This window comes from Geotrypetes seraphini, chromosome 3 (genome assembly GCF_902459505.1).
Source record: "Geotrypetes seraphini chromosome 3, aGeoSer1.1, whole genome shotgun sequence".
In the NCBI taxonomy this organism is placed as follows: domain Eukaryota; kingdom Metazoa; phylum Chordata; class Amphibia; order Gymnophiona; family Dermophiidae; genus Geotrypetes; species Geotrypetes seraphini.
The window spans coordinates 344,727,348-344,746,782 of NC_047086.1; the positions used below are offsets into that span (position 1 = coordinate 344,727,348).

At 40.8% G+C, this 19,435-nt stretch overlaps 1 protein-coding gene across 1 annotated transcript in view; it reads right to left on the reverse strand.

Moving 5' to 3' along the window:
- Positions 1-1,767: 1,767 nt before the first annotated feature.
- The window catches only part of XDH (xanthine dehydrogenase), a 143,750-nt gene continuing 126,082 nt past the window's right edge, over positions 1,768-19,435 (reverse strand). Inside the window, exons 27-36 of the mRNA XM_033939065.1 lie at positions 19,182-19,263; positions 16,949-17,044; positions 13,745-13,873; positions 13,268-13,342; positions 12,323-12,375; positions 10,368-10,482; positions 8,121-8,186; positions 6,916-7,104; positions 4,556-4,723; positions 1,768-3,158 (exon numbers count right to left, since the gene is read on the reverse strand). Coding sequence (XP_033794956.1) covers positions 3,108-3,158; positions 4,556-4,723; positions 6,916-7,104; positions 8,121-8,186; positions 10,368-10,482; positions 12,323-12,375; positions 13,268-13,342; positions 13,745-13,873; positions 16,949-17,044; positions 19,182-19,263 — 1,024 coding nt within the window. The 3' untranslated portion in view covers positions 1,768-3,107. The remainder of the gene's footprint in view (positions 3,159-4,555; positions 4,724-6,915; positions 7,105-8,120; positions 8,187-10,367; positions 10,483-12,322; positions 12,376-13,267; positions 13,343-13,744; positions 13,874-16,948; positions 17,045-19,181; positions 19,264-19,435) is intronic.

Below are 19,435 nucleotides of genomic sequence, written 5' to 3' on the forward strand. Positions count from 1 at the left end.
TATGCAAGCTGATTTAAACTTAATTCTACATATTAAGATGCTTTCATTTGTATTGTGTTGACATGGTAAGTAGCATAGTATGCTGTAATGTGTACTGTTATCAGAATATTTTCACTGCTGTAAACGCTCCTTTGAACAGTAGACAGGTCAGGTATTAAAAAAAGGTTATTACTGGCTTAGACGTATTCGTTCAGTCAGTAAGATCTTAGACTTTGACGCCATTCATACATTAATTCATGCCTTTCTAATATCAGGGTTAGATTATTGCAATTCACTATATTGTGGCATCAAGGCAGCACTTTTAGTAGGTTACAGACATTACAAAATTCAGCAGCTAGGATTCTATTCAAGGCTACAGTATGTGATCATATCGCTCCTTTGTTGATAATTGTACACTGGCTACCTATACATTCACACATCTAAATTTAAAATTCTTTGTTTGACTTTTAAAGCTCTACATTACGCAGCTCCATCATACTTGGCTGCTGTAATCATTCCATATAGCCCAATACATACATTATGGACAGCTGACTCTCAGAGACTGGTACTTCCTTCACCCAAAATAGCTCATTATGAATCAATTTGTAATTCTGCCTTTTTCTATGGAACGACCTTCCACAAGTTATTCGAAGTGAACTTTCATTTCCAGATTTTAACCCCCTCTTCTACAAAACTGTGATAGCAGTTTCTAGCGCAGAGAGATGTGCTGAATGGCCCGCGCTGCTCCCGACACTCATAGGAAGTCCATGAGCGTCAGGAGCAGCGCGGGCCATTCAGCGCGGCTCCCCGCACTAGAAACTGTTATCGCAGTTTCGTAGAAGAGGGGGTAGGTCTATGTTGAAAACTCTTTTTTTTTTTTAATAATAATCTTTATTCATTTTAATAGGGGGTAATGGGGATCAGGAAGGGGAGGAAGCACTGAGAATTTAGGCTGCATCTCCAAAATTATATGTATGCTGGCTGATCTATTGAGTGCCAGTGTCCACATAAGTATGCAATCGAAGACATGACAACCTTTTGTGTGGTCCTATCTGAATATTGCTGGCACCCACATAACTGCTGGTTCCTCCCCAATTCTGCTCCCATGCTGCCCTGCCACGGTCCAGTTTTGAAATGGTCGATTAGTACTGATATTTAGCAGCACTGCCCAGATAAGTACCACTGAATATCAGCAGCTGGTCCACTCTGCGTGCTTTAACTGGGAAGAAGCCTCTCCTGCCCAGTTAAAACCCTTTTGAATGGCAGGCCTTCAATTTTTTGAGATAAGAACATAAGCATAGAGGGGGGTGAGGAGTGTGTGGCACAGTGGTTAGAGCTACAGCCTCAGCACCCTGAGGCTGTGGGTTCAAATCCCATGCTGCTTCCTATGACCCTGGGCAAGTCACTTAATCCCCCATTGCTCCAGGTACATTAGATAGACTGTGAACTTGCCAGGATAGATAGGAGAAAATGAATATACACCACTTAGGTTATAAGTGTTATATAAATACTAAAAAAATAAATAAATATCCTACTGGGTCAGATCCATGGTCTATCTAGCCCTGTATCTTGTCTCTTCAGTGGCCAATCCAGATCACAAGCACCTGGCAGAAACCCAAACAGTAGCAATATCCCATGCTACCCATCCCAGGGGAAGCATTAGTCTGTTGTAAAATGATATATTTATATTTGTAGGGTTTTTTTTAGTTTGTGCTACATTATTATGACCGATTTATGGTTGCACTTAATTTTGAGATATTAAAATGAAGCAAAATATCAAATGTACGCATTTCTTTAGTTTTGCTTTATTTCATTTGCTTATAAATTTTTGCTTGACCACATTATGAGATCAAAAGTGTTGAGCTTTAAACAATTAATTTAACAAATTAATATAACAATTTAACAATTAATATAACAAATAAAACATAAAAATAGAATAAACAAATTATCAGAAATGAACCCAGCCACAGAATATTCTACCGGTCTCAGTTTCTGACTCAAATGCCTCCTCACCCCTTTTAAATTTTACAAAGAAAGGGTCTTTTTGTAAGTGTTGTGGATGAACTTTCCAAAGAGAAGGTGACAGAAAAGCAAAAAGAGAATGGTTTGAAGTCTCTAAACATATCTGAGTCTGAGGTAGAATGAATAATAATGAAACGTAAGAAGAGAGGAGGCTTTGCAGGGGCTTATGGTATATGGTTGATTAGTGTGGAGTGAAAGAATCAATACAAGAATCTCAAAATCACCGGAGCCAAGTCATGTGGAGACATAATTTAATCACTAAGCTCTTTCTAACAATTTAACCAATATGATCTAAATGAGCTGCAGTGTTATCCAAGGAAGATCACTGTGCAAAATATTGCAGTAATTGATTTAAGAATTCTTCCCCTACGGTGAACATATCATTGTGATTATTATCACTAGCACATATGCATTTATGAATATTTTTAAATCAAAATGCTGTGCAGAATAAAACAACAGCTTCAGCATATTCAGTGGGAAGGACTGGGAGAGTTATCACATAGATTTCAGAGAAGCACATGCTGTATGAGTAGGCCTTCAGGTCCCACAGCCCAGGGAACCAATTCCAGGGGTGGGCTGAGCGAATACCAAAGATTTTCCTAATTACCAATACAGAGGGAAAGCAGCTGCAGAATGTGAGTGCAATGAGGCTGATATTAAACTAAAATTATCTGGGATGCTTTGAAAATTATCCCCCAAAAATCTTACCTCTAGAATTTCTTGTCTTGCAATCTGGGGCAAAAGTTATCCAGTTAAATGTGGAAAAGGAGAGAAGGTGTACCTGAGGTGCTGATTTCAGTGCTAGCCAGTTAACCTGGTCTGAAACTTAAATGCCTAAAATTATCCAGTTAACTTCAAATAGGTATATTTGGTAGTAAAGATATATTCAGATACATTTTTGAATATCTGGCTAAAATTAACAGGATGGGCCCTGGTTCAATATTAGCCCCAATGAACCTAAACGTCTTCATGAAAATCTGAACATGCTTTCTTCAGTCCTTCTACCACCAACACAACAAAGTCAATGCTGCTAGACTGTTGATTGCAGGTGGTCTCCGACATCTCCAACTATAAAGTCCAGCAATGTTGTCACTCATCTGCTTTCACTACACTCTCACATTCCATGGCTTAAAGGTCCCTGGTTCAGCAGGTGGACACTGTAAGGAAACAAAAAAGTAGGATACAGGTATCGTATTGCAACCAAACTCATAGAGCAAGATTGGATTGGTGTAGTAAGGGGGGAAGGGGAGTAGTTCGCCCCGGGCACCGTCTTAGTGGGGATGCTGGCACACGTCCTCCCCTTCCCCCTCCTTCCCATTCCTCCCCCCCCCCCCACCACGCATGCACCTTCACTTCTCCCCCCCACCGCACCTCTAGCTCCTCGCCAGTGCAACAAATCCAACCAGCTGTTCATGGCAGCGTCGGCTCTCTCTCTGATGTCACTTCTGGATCCTGTGCCTAGGAAATGATGTCAGAGGGAGATCCGACACGGGTAGCAAGTTGGTGATGCTGCTCATGCTAGGAAAGTTAAGGTACTGGGGAAGGGGTGTACATAAGGTGGGGGGGGGGGAGGGCATGGAAGGAGCAGAGCTTTTGAGCACCCCCAATCATTTTGAAAAATTGACTCCTATACCCAGCTTAAGTTAAATGCTAGTGCCAACTTTTAATGTGAATAGCTCATTGCACAGGCTGAATATCTATTCTCATAATACTTACTGTATTATATTTTTTTTCTGATCTTATGCACAACTAAATTTGCTGACTAGCTACTGAAAGGTGTTCTGAGATGGGCACCATATGAAAATCCTAATGTCATTTCTATGTCATAGCTGGAATGTTAGCAGATATATAACTTTTTTTTTATTTTCCAACATGTTATTAAATTTTTTTTAACAAAAATAATATTATATATAAAAACAATAGTACTATAATACATCATAATAAGCTGCATAATTCCCATACAGTATAATGAAAGATTAGTGCCCAATTCCTTACAAAATGCATCTAAAGGAGCCCAAGTCTTATTGAAGCTAGCTACATTATTATGTTTGAATGCTATTATTTCTTCATGCTTTCTTAATACACAGAGATGGTTCCACTATTCACAAAATTTAAGCTTAGAGTTATCCTTCCAGTTACATACTATATGATGAATAGCTAGTGCAAACATGAAATCAAAAATTGTTTTGATTGATGTAGGCAATGAGACATCTGGATTTGAGGAGCGCAGTACAATAGACTTATAAGACAGAGGTATCTTATTAGTCATATGAATTATAGAAAGGATTCTGGACCAAATGTTTGTCCAATAGATTTGTAGGTTAGAGCATGCAGATAGGAGATGCAGAGGGTCCCAGGCTGCTGGCGACAAGACCAGCACAAGTCGGAAGGCGAATGCAACACCCTTGCAATTTTAGTAGGGGTCCAATAAGCTCTATGCATTATAAAATATGCAGATATATACTTTAATATATTCTGGAAATTCAAAGGAAAAATGCATCAGGAAATTGGTGGAAGGAGAGAATCAGAACAGACAAAGAAAGAAATGACATACCAGTTTGGTGAAGTCATCAACACAAGCATTGCGTATCCTTTCTGGCGTCGCTGGGCTATCCAGTCTGAATAATCCTGTCAGGCCAGACTCAGCTCTTGCTGTAGAAATGGCATCTTTGATGGCAAAGAAGATTGAGGCAGATAGGAAGAGAGGAGGCTCTCCAACAGCCTGGGGAAAGAATATAGAGGGTTACACATCTCACCAGAACCCCAGAAGGCTGTTCAGATTGTAAAGCAGGCTTTACAGTTACAGAGGGAGGGCCAGAATATCATCAGTGGATCACCTAAGTCTTTCTTTGGTCCCTCATTTTGCCCAGCAGTTTCCTCTTTGCCCTATGAACATCCATTTCAATCAGAAATGGATCCATGTCATCCATTTCAATCAGAAATATTTATGGTGTCATGAACCTCTATTCACAATTGCCCAGTCTTTTCATCCCGTTTTTTAAACTCCACACCATCTAGTCTAGCCATCATATGGGGCCAGACTATGCCTTTTCTTGGAACCCAGAATGAATGAACCTGAACCCGATCATGAGATGGGAAGAATGATGGCCTAGACTCTATCCTCCCCCTCTCACCCACTCCACCCCAGAAGCTGCGAGTGCTCTCTCTGCAGCATCTCTAGAACCAGAGAGCAGTCATTTCTCCTTTAACAGAGGTTGTGGTAAGAGCAGTTAATATAGCTGGTTTTAAGAAAGGTTTGTACAAGTTCCTGGAGGAAAAGTCAATAGTCTGCCTTTGAGATAGACATGGGGGAAGCCACTGCTTGGACTGTTGCTACTACGGTACTTGGGTTTTTGCCAAGTACTTGTGACTTGGAATGGCAACCGTGAAGACAGGATACTGTGCTAGATATACCATTAGTCTGATCCAGTAAGGTTACTCTTAAGTAGACTCATGGAACAGTAGATATTCAAGTTATTGTGATTTAATGATTAGCTATGGGGGGTAGGAAGAAATGAAGATTCTAAGGACCTATCGGAGGCAATGATGAAAAATAAGCTAAAGATGGCAGAGGAAGATGGGTCAAACTTTTCAAGGAAAATGGAATCCAGAAAACTCAAATACCAAGTAGAATAGGGAATCAGCTTACTGAGTGCTTTACGGGCATGGTGCACTTTTACCCTTAAAATTATCATCTGGTTGCTGGTGTTATACAGTATGGGGCTCATAATTGAAAATTAAATACATCTAAAAACCCGCCCAAGTCGATCTAAAAGACAGGTTGTCCAAGTGCCGATAATTGAAACAGCTTTTTTGGATGTATCCAAGGACATTTTAGGCCTCTGAATCCTGCTTTGTGCCCAGAGCTGACAGGGGCATTTTTGGAGGAGTGCTTAGGGTGGAATGTGAGCCATCCTAGACTTAGTTTTCCTGCAGGGATAATCGAAGGTTTGACGAGACTGCCTAGGCAAAACTTGTACGTTGTGAGTTAGACGATGTAAAGACAGGTATAAGTGCCCAAAATATATCAAAGGTGGCCAGATTACCACTACAGACACAAAGTAAAGACCCACACACACTCCTCCCACTCCACACCCCATTGTACCCCCACAAGTTCAGAATAAAACCATACATACCTGCCTCCAGAACATTAGCACCTGGCATAGGAAAGCTGCAGAGAGGTGGCTTAAGTAGTCTGGGGGGTGGGCTAGTGAACCATAGAGAGGAGGACTCAGGCCCATAAGCCACTCTAACCACTACATTATGGTGGAAAATGTGATCCCACCAAAAAAAAAACCAAACCTTACTGTACTGCCATATAGGTGCCACCTGCAGCCATAAGTGCTATTGGGGTTGTAGACAGATGGGTATAGTGGGTTTTGGGGGGCTCACCATAACCTATAAGGGTGTTCTGGTGAGATGTTTATATGGCACCCTTTGAGAAGTTCACAGCAGTGCCCTGTAATGTGCTCCACTGCTCTGTTGCCATGTCTGGGTTAACAGTCCATCACAATACTGGTCCCTCCCATGTCCAAAAGGTCTTGTTCTGGGCGTTTGGGACTTGGATGAATTTTTGGTCGAGAATGTGGTATAAATATAGACGTAGTGGCGGTCTGGATGATCAAACCTAGATGTACAGATAGACTATTTTCAAAACACGGAATAGTTTAGACCTTCTTTTTCAAGAATGGACATTTTACTGGTGTCGACTTTGGGTGATTGGTGTCCTATGTCCAAATCGGACTTAGACGTTTCTTTTGATTATGGCCCTCAATGTATACACACACATGTGAGACCAGTGATCCAATGTCTGCCTACTTACTGTGTGCCAAATATACGAGGACTATTTTGGTTGCAAAAAAAAAAATGCACACAGTACTACTTGTAAACCAGAAACTCAAACGCTATTTTTACCTTCGAGGAGTAAATGGCTTTGCTGTTTGGATGGTCACGGAGGAGGGACACATTGAACTCTGTGGAAATGTCGGCAAATGCAGGGATCTTGTACATACCAGGTCCCCGCGTATACAGATTACCCTCTGGAGAATAGCGGAGCTCCTCTAAAGTAAACAGACCCAAGCCTTGCACGAATGCTCCTTCTATCTGCAGAACAAACAAAAAAAAGGACACAACTTTTACAAGACAAATCTCTTTTTCTTCTTTTTTCATCCTTCCTTAAAAGGAACTAACAGCAATGTAAACTTAAAACTAGAACGCTGGAGGCTTCTTCACGTGTATGACAAAGAACTGAACAGAAAAGGGCTTGAACAAAATGGCTGCCATTTTAAAGATAGATCTCCTCTCACTCAGATATGTTGAGGCAGCTAAAGCAATAGCAGTTCTAGGCTTTTCATGAACTGTTTGAATTAATTTGCTAAGATTAGCAAAATATCACCATATTTATCACCATAGACACACGGCCCTAATGTAGCTTTTTCCAAAGAATACAAAGTTCAAGGGCATGAGGTCAACATACAAATCTGAAAGATAGAAAAATAGGAAGGAAAATTATGTATTAACTAATGATTTTCTTTCCTGTATTTCTAATAGATCAGACCAGAACTTGTAGGTTATATCCATCGACAAACGGAGACAGAAAAAGAAAGTAGTTCTTTGTAATCTGCCCTTTATGTGTTTTGTGTAGTCATAGAACCTCTGTATTTTAATGACAATTATTTATAGAGTATTCAGCATGTAATATAATCATGCGTTACTCAAATCAAGAAGGCATCAGTGCAATGAAGAAGCATAGCTATTCTAGATAATTGAGAGAGGAACTAGCTTAGCATGCTGATATGAACTTTATACGTGAAGCAAAAGCTACTGAAATTAATATGCAGCTAAATCACAAAATCAGAAACTATTGTAGACCACTGTATTAGAGTTCTACTACCAAGAAGTAACTGACTGCAGCCAATCACAGAGCGGTGCGACCAGGCAGGAAGCGCAAAGGTCGCGCTCCTGCATTGTGCATCGCTCTTCTAAGACACAGGCAGCTGTTCAGGAGAACGCGCTGGACCACCGCCACTAAAAAAGGGACTGGGGGGGGTTACTTTCTGTAACTATGATTACATAGTGAGTAGGGGGATAAGTAATATCGCATGCTAAATCTCACTTACCTGTCCTATATCTATGGCTGGGTTCAGGCTGGTGCCAACATCCATTACAATGTCTGTACGAAGATTCTGCAGAGATTGAAAGAAGGCAGCCATGTTATGAGTGGAAAATGCAATGGATTGCTTTTTCTATTTCTCCAGATCTCATATCATATTTACATGCATTATTTTAATTACAATCTAGGTATGCATGCAAATATATGTACAAAAACAGCCGAAATTTGAAATGATTTTTGGGGGACATTATGATAGGTATATTAGAGCAGTGATTCCCAACCCTGTCTTGGAGGAACACCAGGCCAATCGGGTTTTCAGGCTAGCCCTAATGAATATGCATGAGAGAGATTTGCATATGATGGAAGTGATAGGCATGCAAATTTGCTTCATGCATATTCATTAGGGCTAGCCTGAAAACCCAATTGGCCTGGTGTTCCTCCAGGACAGGGTTGGGAATCACTGTATTAGAGCATATAAGTCTTTCTTCTCTCATCCAACCCTCCTCCCCAATATGTTCCCACAAATTTCATTTACTCCCCCCACCCCTTTTTTACAATGCCGCGTTAGGCTTTTTTATTGCCAGCTGCAGTGGTATTAGTGTAGGAATGTTACACAAAGGAAATACACACACGCAGTCATAGAGTCAAGAAGGAGGCGCTCCACATGAATGGTCTCGCCTCCTTTTTATTGAGAATCATAGCTCCATTAATTACTTAGTTAATGCTCTACAAGGTTATAATTTCATAATGCATTTACAGTGAAGATTAGACCAAGGTAACTTATTGTTTATCTATTTCATGTGCTTCTCAAAGCTACTATTTCACATGACATATGAATATATAATAACAGTACAATAAAGTGATTCCCAATGTGTACATTTCTGATATATTTCCAGTCTTACTATGGCATGTGACAGCCCAAAGGTTATAATGCATACTTCTTAAGCTTTCTTGATTAGCCTTAAGTCAAGGCCTGCTCAGGCAGTCTGATTGTTGCCCATATAAGGGATGCTTAAACAAGATAAGGAATAAGGGTAAATGTGTGTCAGGTTAATATGTAACAGGAAGGGAGGAGGAATGCCTCAGCATTCTGTCACAAGGTGCAAACCTTGTCCTTGCTTAGAATTATACGTGACAGGAGGGAGAGGGAATGAGAAACAGGGCCTCAGATCCAAATACAGACCTAGATCCGTACACAGGGCCTAGGGCAGTGTGCCGACCTGGCCTGGTTCCGAACTGCCTGTGTACTTGACCTTGCCTGTGTTCTGATGCCCTGGATCAGAACTTATCAGACCTCCATCCCTACATATTAGCTCTGACGCTCATAGAATTCCTATGATCGTCAGAGCTAATACCGCCACGGCCAGCAATAATAAAGTCTAACGCATCTTAACTCTTAGGTGTCCCCAATATACCAGGGTTTTCTATGCCTAAAGTTAGGTGCCAATACCAGAGCTTATGTTTGATGAAAGTTATTGATTAACGGGAGGGATATGGGATCTGAATTAGATTTTAATAGGATATTAAGTGTTGTATTTAAGTATAAATTGATGTTATATGTTGTTGCACTTATTGTAAGTTTTAAAAATGAATAAAGAATATTTTTAAAAAAGAACTTAATGGCACTTGATTCGCAAAGAGGCACCTAACTTGAAAACACGCCCATGATCCACTCCTAACCACGTCCACAAGTTGAAATTTTTAAATTTCAGAAATTAGCTCTTGCTACAGTGACTAAGGCATATTATATACCACCAATATGTACTTAAACAACCAATATCTGGAACTTCACTAGATTCCTTAAAACTAGTAATAGAGATTACAAGTAAAGATATGGGAACAACAAACATTTCTGGAAACTTCTATAGAGCAAAAGCTATTCCATTTTAATTGTTTCATTAACTTTGGAAATGGATCATGAATTTATACTGAGAAATTTCTTTCAGAAAGGAGATCCAGTCTATTGTGGCTTAAATATTTGGGCTTTTCCAGATTTGGCTCTGGCCACTCAAAGAAAGAGAAAACAGTTTCTTATCTTACTGTATGTTCCAAAGTACACCAAATTGGGGCTATTTTCCCCCCCTAAAATAACCATATGTAAGTGTATAGTCAAGTATAGAGATTCTAAATTTGTTTTTTTTTTTTTGGGGGGAGAAGGGTTCAATTCATCACAATTGGTATTGTTTCTTGTTAATAAAATGCCTATGTAAAAAAACATATATATATTTTTTTGTTTCTAGTGCATTGCTCAAACCTTGTGATCACCAGTCAAGCAGTCAATCTCAACCTCAGAGCAAGCCACCCCATATGAATAGTAGCTGTATGGACTGCCTTCATTCTTCTCGAAACTGTATCCAATGCCAGGTGTCCTTCATGAGAAAAAGAAACTTACTGTACAGTGCTGTGTCTGATACACAAAAACAAAGCAAAGAGGTGACTAATAACATCTGTTTAACAGCCTAAACATATTTATGACTGCATTGAGTGTTCAAAGGTGGGAGAAGGGAGATATGACAGAGGGGAGGGAAGAGGGGAGATATGATAGTCGTTTAAATACCTACATAATATAAATGTGCATGAGTTAAGTCTCTTTCATTTGAAAGGAAGCTCTGCAATGAGAGGGCATAGGATGAGGTTAAAAGGTGACAGGCTCCGGAGTAATCTGAGGAAATACTTTTTTACGGAAAGGGTGGTAGAAGCGTGGAACAGTCTCCCGGAAGAGGTGGTGGAAACAGAGACTGTGTCTGAATTCAAGAGGGCCTGGGATAGGCAGTGGGATCTCTCGGAGAGAGAAAGAGATAATGGTTACAGTGGATGGGCAGACTAGCTGGGCCATTTGGCCTTTATCTGCTGTCATGTTTCTATGTTTCTAAATAGACTAACATGGCAACCACATTAGTTTACGTTGACAAGATGCAGGCATTGTCATCTAGAAGCAGGGACATTAGATCATCTTTTATTTTATTGTCCATTCATATTAATATTTTAGAAATCAATTTGGCCTCAAATTAATAGGATGTTAGAAAATCCGGTAGCCTTGACATATGATACAATTTTGTTTGGTACTGCAATGAGAGCTCGAAGTCAAATTTCGTCAAATAACAATAAACTTTTATTTATATTGACTGGAGTAGCAGTTCAACAAATTACACATAACTGGAAAAATTGTGACAGATTAAACTATAATTTTTGGTGGAATTCAGTTTGCCATATATATAAGATGGAGCGTACATTTGCAACACAAAAAGGATATATAGATAAGTTCAAGAGGATTTGGGGACCATTAACAGATTTTTGTAATGATTGATTTAATTTTTTTTCCCATAATAAGATAATGGTTAAAGGAGGGAGGGTGGGAGGGGGTAAGGTTTTTATTCTCTTTATCATAAATTATAAATAATTTATCATAACAGATGTTATTTTTATGTGAAACTAACAAAATAAAGGGAGGGAAAAGGATTCATAATTAAATAATAATTGATAAAATCATTAAAGTTTATATGATGTGTAAAATCATAATAAAGATAATATAAGATATGTTTTATATAAAGTATATTATAAAGATATCAAGTGTATTGTTAAAGATAATTTGTATGAAAATTTATGACACTTGTTGTTATATGAAAAAATCAATAAAAACGTTAAAACGTTGACAAGGAAGTGGATTGTGATGAGAGGTTTGGTTGTGGAATATGTCTCAGTTTTCTATATAAAGGGACAAAGGAGTTAAAATAGCAATCAGAAAAATCATTGCCTCTTCTTCAGTGTTTTTTCACAGTGGACCCCTGAAGCCTCCCTTTCTTCTCCAGTTTGCTCCTCATCTCATCTTCAGCTCTGTTTCATGAGTAGGCTGGCTGTTTGTCACCACTCTCTCGTCTCTTGTTTTTCTTGCTCCCATGCCTCACATTCATTCCCCATTTCAGCTCCAGTCTTCTACCTATCTTGTTCTTGCCCCCGCTCTTTGTCTTCAGTTCCCATGCTCTCCAATTTTCTTTATGGCTTTCTGCCCCTTCTGCTTCTTCATCTTACCTTACCTCTGGGTGAGCAGGGGTAGTGGAAGGTGTGGCTCACTGGTAGAGCTGCTGTCAGTGGCATAGCGCATAAATACAAGGGAGCATATAATGGGCGAAGTTGGCCTAACTACAAGTGCATAAATGTAAGCAGAGTAAGGGAAACAAGTGTGACACTGGGTAAACAGGAGTCACTTACTTGTAAAATCCTGTAGCTGACAGACTCACTCTGTCAACATAGGCAGCAGTGACCTGGAAGAACAGAAGAAGAAGAAGAAGCCTTAGTAAACAAGATCAGAAAGGAGTACTCCATGGAACACACAAAATTTCCAAAATCTGCCAGTTTAACGTGATGAGTCACAGCCAGTCAGGTTTTCAGGATACCCAAAATGATTAGTCACATGAGACAGTTCCTTATATTGGGTCTCTAATGAATGTAAATTTATCATATGCATAGTCACTGGAGATATCCTGAAATCCCAAAAGGCTGAGGGTGCCATGGGATAGGCCTGGGAAACCTACCGCTAATACTATTACATTATCCCCCCTTTTTACAAAAGAGTAGCGTGGTTTTTAGTGCCAGCTGTGGCGGTAACAGCTCCAATGCTCATAGATGCCGACGTGAAAAGAGCCCTTAATCTTCCTAGAATGGTTTTATAAGCTCCCAAATAGACATCCCATCAGTCGTAAACATTTTTGGTTTTTGTCGACACATATTTTATATTCATAGCTGATTGACATAGTACACACATATTTAAATTTGTTAAGCTAGGGGAGAGTGCCGGCACATTGGCTCCATCAGTAATGTCACCAGGTAGTGTGGCTGCATTCTCTTGCTGTCTACAGAGAACATTCTCTACAGGTAAGCAACTTCACTTTCTTGGCAAACACCATAGGCAATACAAGATTTTTTTTTCCAATTTTGTGTCAATGGAAAAATGCTTCATACACCTGATTCCAAACAGAAGAAATCAAAGGGTAATCCTGCCCTTGCCTCCTACCAAGTCAACATACATACAGTACAGCAGGGATGGACAAACATGGGTTGACAGTCAGAAAAAGAGATACAGGAAAGTCACAGGAGACAAATACAGTTGCCAGAACTGTAGTGGGCAAACACACAGTTAAGTAAGTAGCAATTTACCCAGTCTTCCCAGGATCCTTTGGGTTTGGAAGATTTGTATGGCTCCAACCTTTGTAAAAGAGTCTGACATGCATTCTGATGAAAAAAAGAGAGAACAATATGTTACTTAAACTTTCTTTGCTTACTTTTTTCTCGAAAATTACCACATTTAACAAAATCAAGCAGATGCATGAAATCTATAGCACTTTTCACTTTTCCATTTTTGCCTTTAGCACAACATAGGAATAAAAAGACATTAATGGGATGATTTGGGTAAAGCTTTATCTATTCTGTAACAGCCATTGAACAGTCTCCAGTGAACTTCAATATGTAGATTCTAGGACCATGATTGGTCTTTATGCACTGGTGTAGCCACAGGGGAAACTTTCCAAGCATTTTAACCAGGCAGGAGCCTCTCCTGTTTGCTTAAATCTTTTGAATATTGACTGCTATGTTTTCCCTTTTCTCACAATATAGGAAGCTTCTGAAGATACGTACGTAAATGGCCATGCCGTTGAGGTCTGAGCTGACGGATGCAGCAGTAGGAGGAGTGTTAGGAACGGTGTTGGTGCTCGTCTCACTGATGTGAATTTTAGAGGTAGGGATTCCCAAGGCTCTGCTGGCAACCTGCAGAATACAAATTACTCTCTGAATAGTCGCTTACGGTTGCATATGCATATTCAGTCTGCACTGTGTGTATTAAAAATAAACCCAACGGCCTCTTGTACTAAACCGAGCTAGAAATGAATATTTTTTTGGGGGGGAGGAATAGACAAGAAATGAACATTTGGGGGGGAATAGACAAGATGAACCAAAAAAGATTCATACTCTCTGTCCTAAAGAAATTCCAGATTCCTTCTCCTGGAGCTATTATTACTGTCAGTTCCTGTTGGCAATTAAAAAAAAAATTCAAACAGATTCAAACAGAGCAAAAGAATAGGACTTACCTTAAATTGCATAGAGTGTCCTGAGCCAGAATTGTGCTCAAAGCAACACTCCCCCAGCACCCCATCCCACCCACTGCACTCAGGCAACCACTCATTGGCTCCATCAATAAAGTCACCATGTAGTGTGGATGCATTCTCTTGCTGTCCTGCTGGCTCAGCTGATCAGGGATTCCCTAGCTGCGATCAGCTGATGGCAAGCTATGAACTATTTAGATTTTTTATTTTGACATTTCTGACAGAGTAGGACAATTGGGTACAACAATTGGTAGGATGAAAATTGGTAGGAATTCCCTCCCGATCAACATAAGAGAAGAAAAATTACTTAGTAAGTTTAAAAGTCTCCTAAAAAGTTGGCTTTTTAAGGATGCTTTTAACTGATTCATTTAAATTTTATTACTTTACAGTGGACTAAGAGTACTGCTAAGTGAAAATTAAGTGGGTAACCTTCCCCAACCTCTCGTTTCATTACCTGAGAGGGGACAGGTTCAGGACGAATATCAGGAAGTTCTGTTTCACGCAGCGAGTGGTGGACACCTGGAATGCTCTCTCAGAGGAAGTAATTGCAGAATCCACCGTTCTAGGATTTAAGGGTAAACTAGATGCACATCTCCTTAAGAGTGGCATAGAGTGATATGGGTAAGGGTAAATTAGATGCACATCTCCCTTGAGAAGCATACAGTGATATGGGAACTAAAACTATACCAGGGTACACCTGGTGGGGCCTCTGCGTGTGCGGATCACTGGACTTGATGGACCCAGAGTCTGATCCGGAGATGGCAATTCTTATGTTTGTTATTTGTTTATGAATTGTATGTAATCCTTTTTTTTTTCCTCCTCCCTTTTTCAAACGTGTTATTTTATTAAAATACAGTGGTACCTTGGATTACAAGCATAATCTGTTCCAGGAGCATGCTCATAATCCAAAATGCTCGTTTATCAAAGCGAGTTTCCCCATAGGAAATAATGGAAACTCGCTTTGATACGTTCCCCCCTCCCCCCCGAGAACCGGCATTGCTCCCCTCGAAGGCCCCCCCTGCGATCAGGCACCCCCCCTGCGATCTGGCACCCCCCCTGCCTCAAACCGGCACCCCACCACCACCACCACCACGATTCAACCCCCCCGACACGATTAGGCACCCCCCCGGCACGATCCGACATCCCCCCCAACACAATTGGGCACCCCCCCCCCCCGCCTCTTCTTACCCTCATCTGGGCACTTGAAGATCGGCCTCCTCGTCTGCTGGGCCTTGAGCATCTGAGCATGCTCAAGGCCTGCGAGTTCATGTTCACGTTCAGAACGTGAACTCGCAGGCCTTGATTGTTTCCAACGGTGGACAACACAGGTCCCAAGTACCTAGCTAGATCCCAAGTAGTAAAACAGATTCTATGCTGCTTATTAGAAAATTCAGGCATTGTTCCTTGCTGTTGGTATCACAATATGCAGTCAATTTTAATGAATCTATTTTTGATATGTTGTCCTCTCCTGGCAGTCACAAATGGCCTTGTAGACCATTACTATGAAGGATTCCAAATAGAATTACAATGGAGGCTACAGAATTGCCTGGAGTATTAAAACTTGGAGAGGTACAATTTATTTTTTTTTGGGGGGGGGAGTGCAGTAATACAAATTTAGAGAGCTCTAGGGAAGAAAAATTGGAGTCTTAATGTGCTTATTCATGTTAATAGAAAAATTTCTTACCATACTGTTAAAACATCACCTGTTTTATTTGTCATGTTTATAACTCACTAAAGATATTCAAATATAATACCAACATTAACTAATTTCTCTGTCCCTCAAATTTTACATACCCCCATTTTAATGTTTAATCATATTATAAAAACCGTGCTTTTTAAATTTCACATAGCATTGCATAAACTTTACTTCCGAAGGGAGACTATTCCCATAATTCCAAATGACTGTAATTTAAGTCCTCTAGAAGCAACACAATAATCCTATTGGAAGGAATGCAATGACCTTGGTGGTTCAAACAATATTCCGTAAATTGGGCACATTCAATGGTGGTCCTGCCCATGCCCCTTCCCTGTGTGCCACACAGGCGTGCACTTAGTTGCTTTATTGCCACTTATGGTGAAAGCGTACATTTGTGCACGAGGGAGATAGTATTCTTTTTTTTTTTTTATCAAATTTTACATTTTATAAATCAAGTATCCACTTGTACAGAAAGTTGAAGAAAAGCAGGAAAATAATACTCATAGGTAAAATACATAATAATCAAATAAAATAAAAATAAATGTTTAGCTTAAATTCAGCTCAAGTCCTCTAAATTAGATCCAAGAAGGATGAGGCAGATATATTAACAAATGCTAACAAATATCAATTCAAATATTAGGAAAACAAGATCCCTTGGCTGGGGAAGGATATCATTTATTCAATTGCACCTCGCTTGATTTCCCTTCATCCAGTCGAGTTCCTGCCAGAAAGGCTGTCAACTGGAATGGTTCAAAGAATACATATTTCTTCATATGGTACTGTATTACACATTTACAAGGGTGTCGTAGGAAAAAAGTCCCTCCAACACCTGGCTTCATCAAAAGAAACTCTCGCCTTCTTCTCTGGGTTTCCCGTGCCAAATCTGGAAACATTAATATTTTATGTCCAAGAAATTCTTTCATTTTATTTCTAAAGTACAATCTAAGCAACCAGTTTTTATCTGGTGCAAGAGCCACCATAAGAAGCAATGTTGCCGGAGATGCAAGCTCTCTATCCGAAAGTTCCAAGATTTCATTTCTCTACCTGAATCATCTTGGTGTGAAGTCCCTGGCCCATTTCAGTTCCACCGTGGGTAAGAAGCACTGAACCATCCGTGTACACATGCACTAGAGCCCCCGCCTATAACAGAGAATATTAAATTCATGATAGTTAGAAAACGTGGGCTTTTGCTGAGCACATGAACTGAGCCCAACTTACCTGAATTTCTAAATATTCTACATATATTTTGATTATTTGCAATTCCCTAAAACCAGAATCGCCCCCACCTCTCTCCCGCCTCCTGGACCTTACACCTGGTGGTCTAGTGGTCTTTCGGGGCAGGAGCGATCTTCTTACACTCCTGCCCCATGCAGATCACTCATACAAAATGGCTGCCGTGAGTTCCCGTTGTAGTCTCAAAAGACTACGGGAACTCATGGCAGCCATTTTGTATGAGTGATCTGCATGGGGCAGGAGCGTAGGAAGATCGCTTCTGCCCCGAAAGAACGCTAGACCACCAGGTAAGGTCCGGGATGCCGGGGGGAAGGCGGGAGGGAGAGAGGGGGGTGGGTCAGAGCCAGCCCAAAAGTTATTCACGAATTTTCAATATTTGTGGGCTGGCTATGCTCCTAACCCCTGTGAATATTGAGGGGGAAGTGTAATTTGCCATATTTACAATAACAAGTGTTAATCCTAACTTTACATATACAGAGGTTCTAGTTTCACTGTACAATTTGTCATCCTTACATACCATGTTGCCCCAAAAATAAGCCCTACCCCAAAAATAAGCCCTAGTTCCTGGCTTCGCCAGCAGCAGTGCTTCCCCCACCCCCTCCCCCTGCTTCCTCCACGGAGCAAATCCCCGCTGACTCTCCCATCTTTCCATCTCTCCCTCCCATCCGAACCCCGCCAACCCTCTGACCGCGAGACCTACTACCTCCCTCCACAGAGCAGCATCGGCAGCACTCTAGAAGGGCTGCTTTGCAGCCTTCTTCCACCGGGGCATTCCCTCTGCCGCATCACTGATGCAACGCGGCACATGGAAGGCCCCAGCAGGAGAAGGCCACAAAGCAGCCTGTTTAGAGTACTGCTGATGCTGCTCTGTAGAGGGAGATTTGTAGGTCTCACGTTTGGCGGGATTCGGATGGAAGGGAGAGATGGAAGGATGGAATGGTCAGCGGTTGGGGGGGGGCTGCTCAAGGCCTAACTAATACTATACCCCATACTATGCCATACCATAAACCAGGGGTGTCCAACCTGCGACCTGAGGACCGCATGCGGCCCCGTGAAGTATTTTGTGCAGCCCCGGTCGAGGGCGATGCAGTGTTTTCCTCTGCTGCCCCCAGGTGTTTACCATTTTGCCGGCTCCCTCCTCTGTCTTGCTGCAGCGTTTGAGCGGCCCCAGAAACATTCTTTTCGTCCAATGCGGCCCAGGGAAGCCAAAAGGTTGGCCATAAACTGTTCCAGACAAAATACCGAACATGTGGTAGACAAAGCATGGCGTATTCAGGTGACGCGTGCCAAGTTTACAAAAATTTCCAACAGAAATTGATTTTATTTTCATTTTTATTTAAAGTTATCACAGTATGGGTCCGGATTTTATTTAACTAAAATCTGATAACCCTATCAGTAATTGTATAGGGCCCCTTTTACAAAGCTGCGTTAGTGATGCTGCTGCAGTAAACGCACCAAAGCCCTCAGGAATTGAATGGGTTTCAGTACATTTACCGCCTTCCTTTAATGCAGGGGTGTCCAATGTCGGTCCTCGAGGGCCGCAATCCAGTCGGGTTTTCAGGATTTCCCCAATGAATATGCATTGAAAGCAGTGCATGCAAATAGATCTCATGCATATTCATTGGGGAAATCCTGAAAACCCGACTGGATTGCGGCCCTCGAGAATCGACATTGGACACCCCTGCTTTAATGTATTCTCTCACTCCTTTCTTTGCCCTGTCCTGTTCAATTGCGTGGTTCTTTTACACCGCTTTGCTTTTTGCTGAAAGGTAGTATAGCAAATGCTTAATAAATTAAACTTTCATAAGCAGCAGCTTCACACCATTTCCTAAATCCTGGGGGAGGGGGGTATATCTTATGTTTTGGTATCATTCCTGATAGTAATGATGGATGGGGGAGGGAATTTTTTTCTTTTGTATAGATACTGATTGATTACAAGTGCTTGGTTGATTATCATTATTTGTATATACATTGTATTGCACTTTTTGTTGCCATTAAAAACTAAATCAAGTTAAAAAAGAAAATAGGAAACAGCTTCACAAACCTGATTCAGAAGAGTAAGTGTGAAGCTGATTCCAAATTTAGTTGGGATAATGGCTATTCCCCTCTTCTTCCAACGTTGTTGCCTAGAAAGAATACAACATGACACCTCATGTTTCCATTACACTCACAGACACGCTAATCAAGGCCCGAGACTGGATCATTAATCTTCATGCTTCATTCATACATGTACACTAAGTAAGAACTTGCCGGGGAATAGAGAACCATGCCTTTTGTGCTAGGCACAAGTCCAAGGGT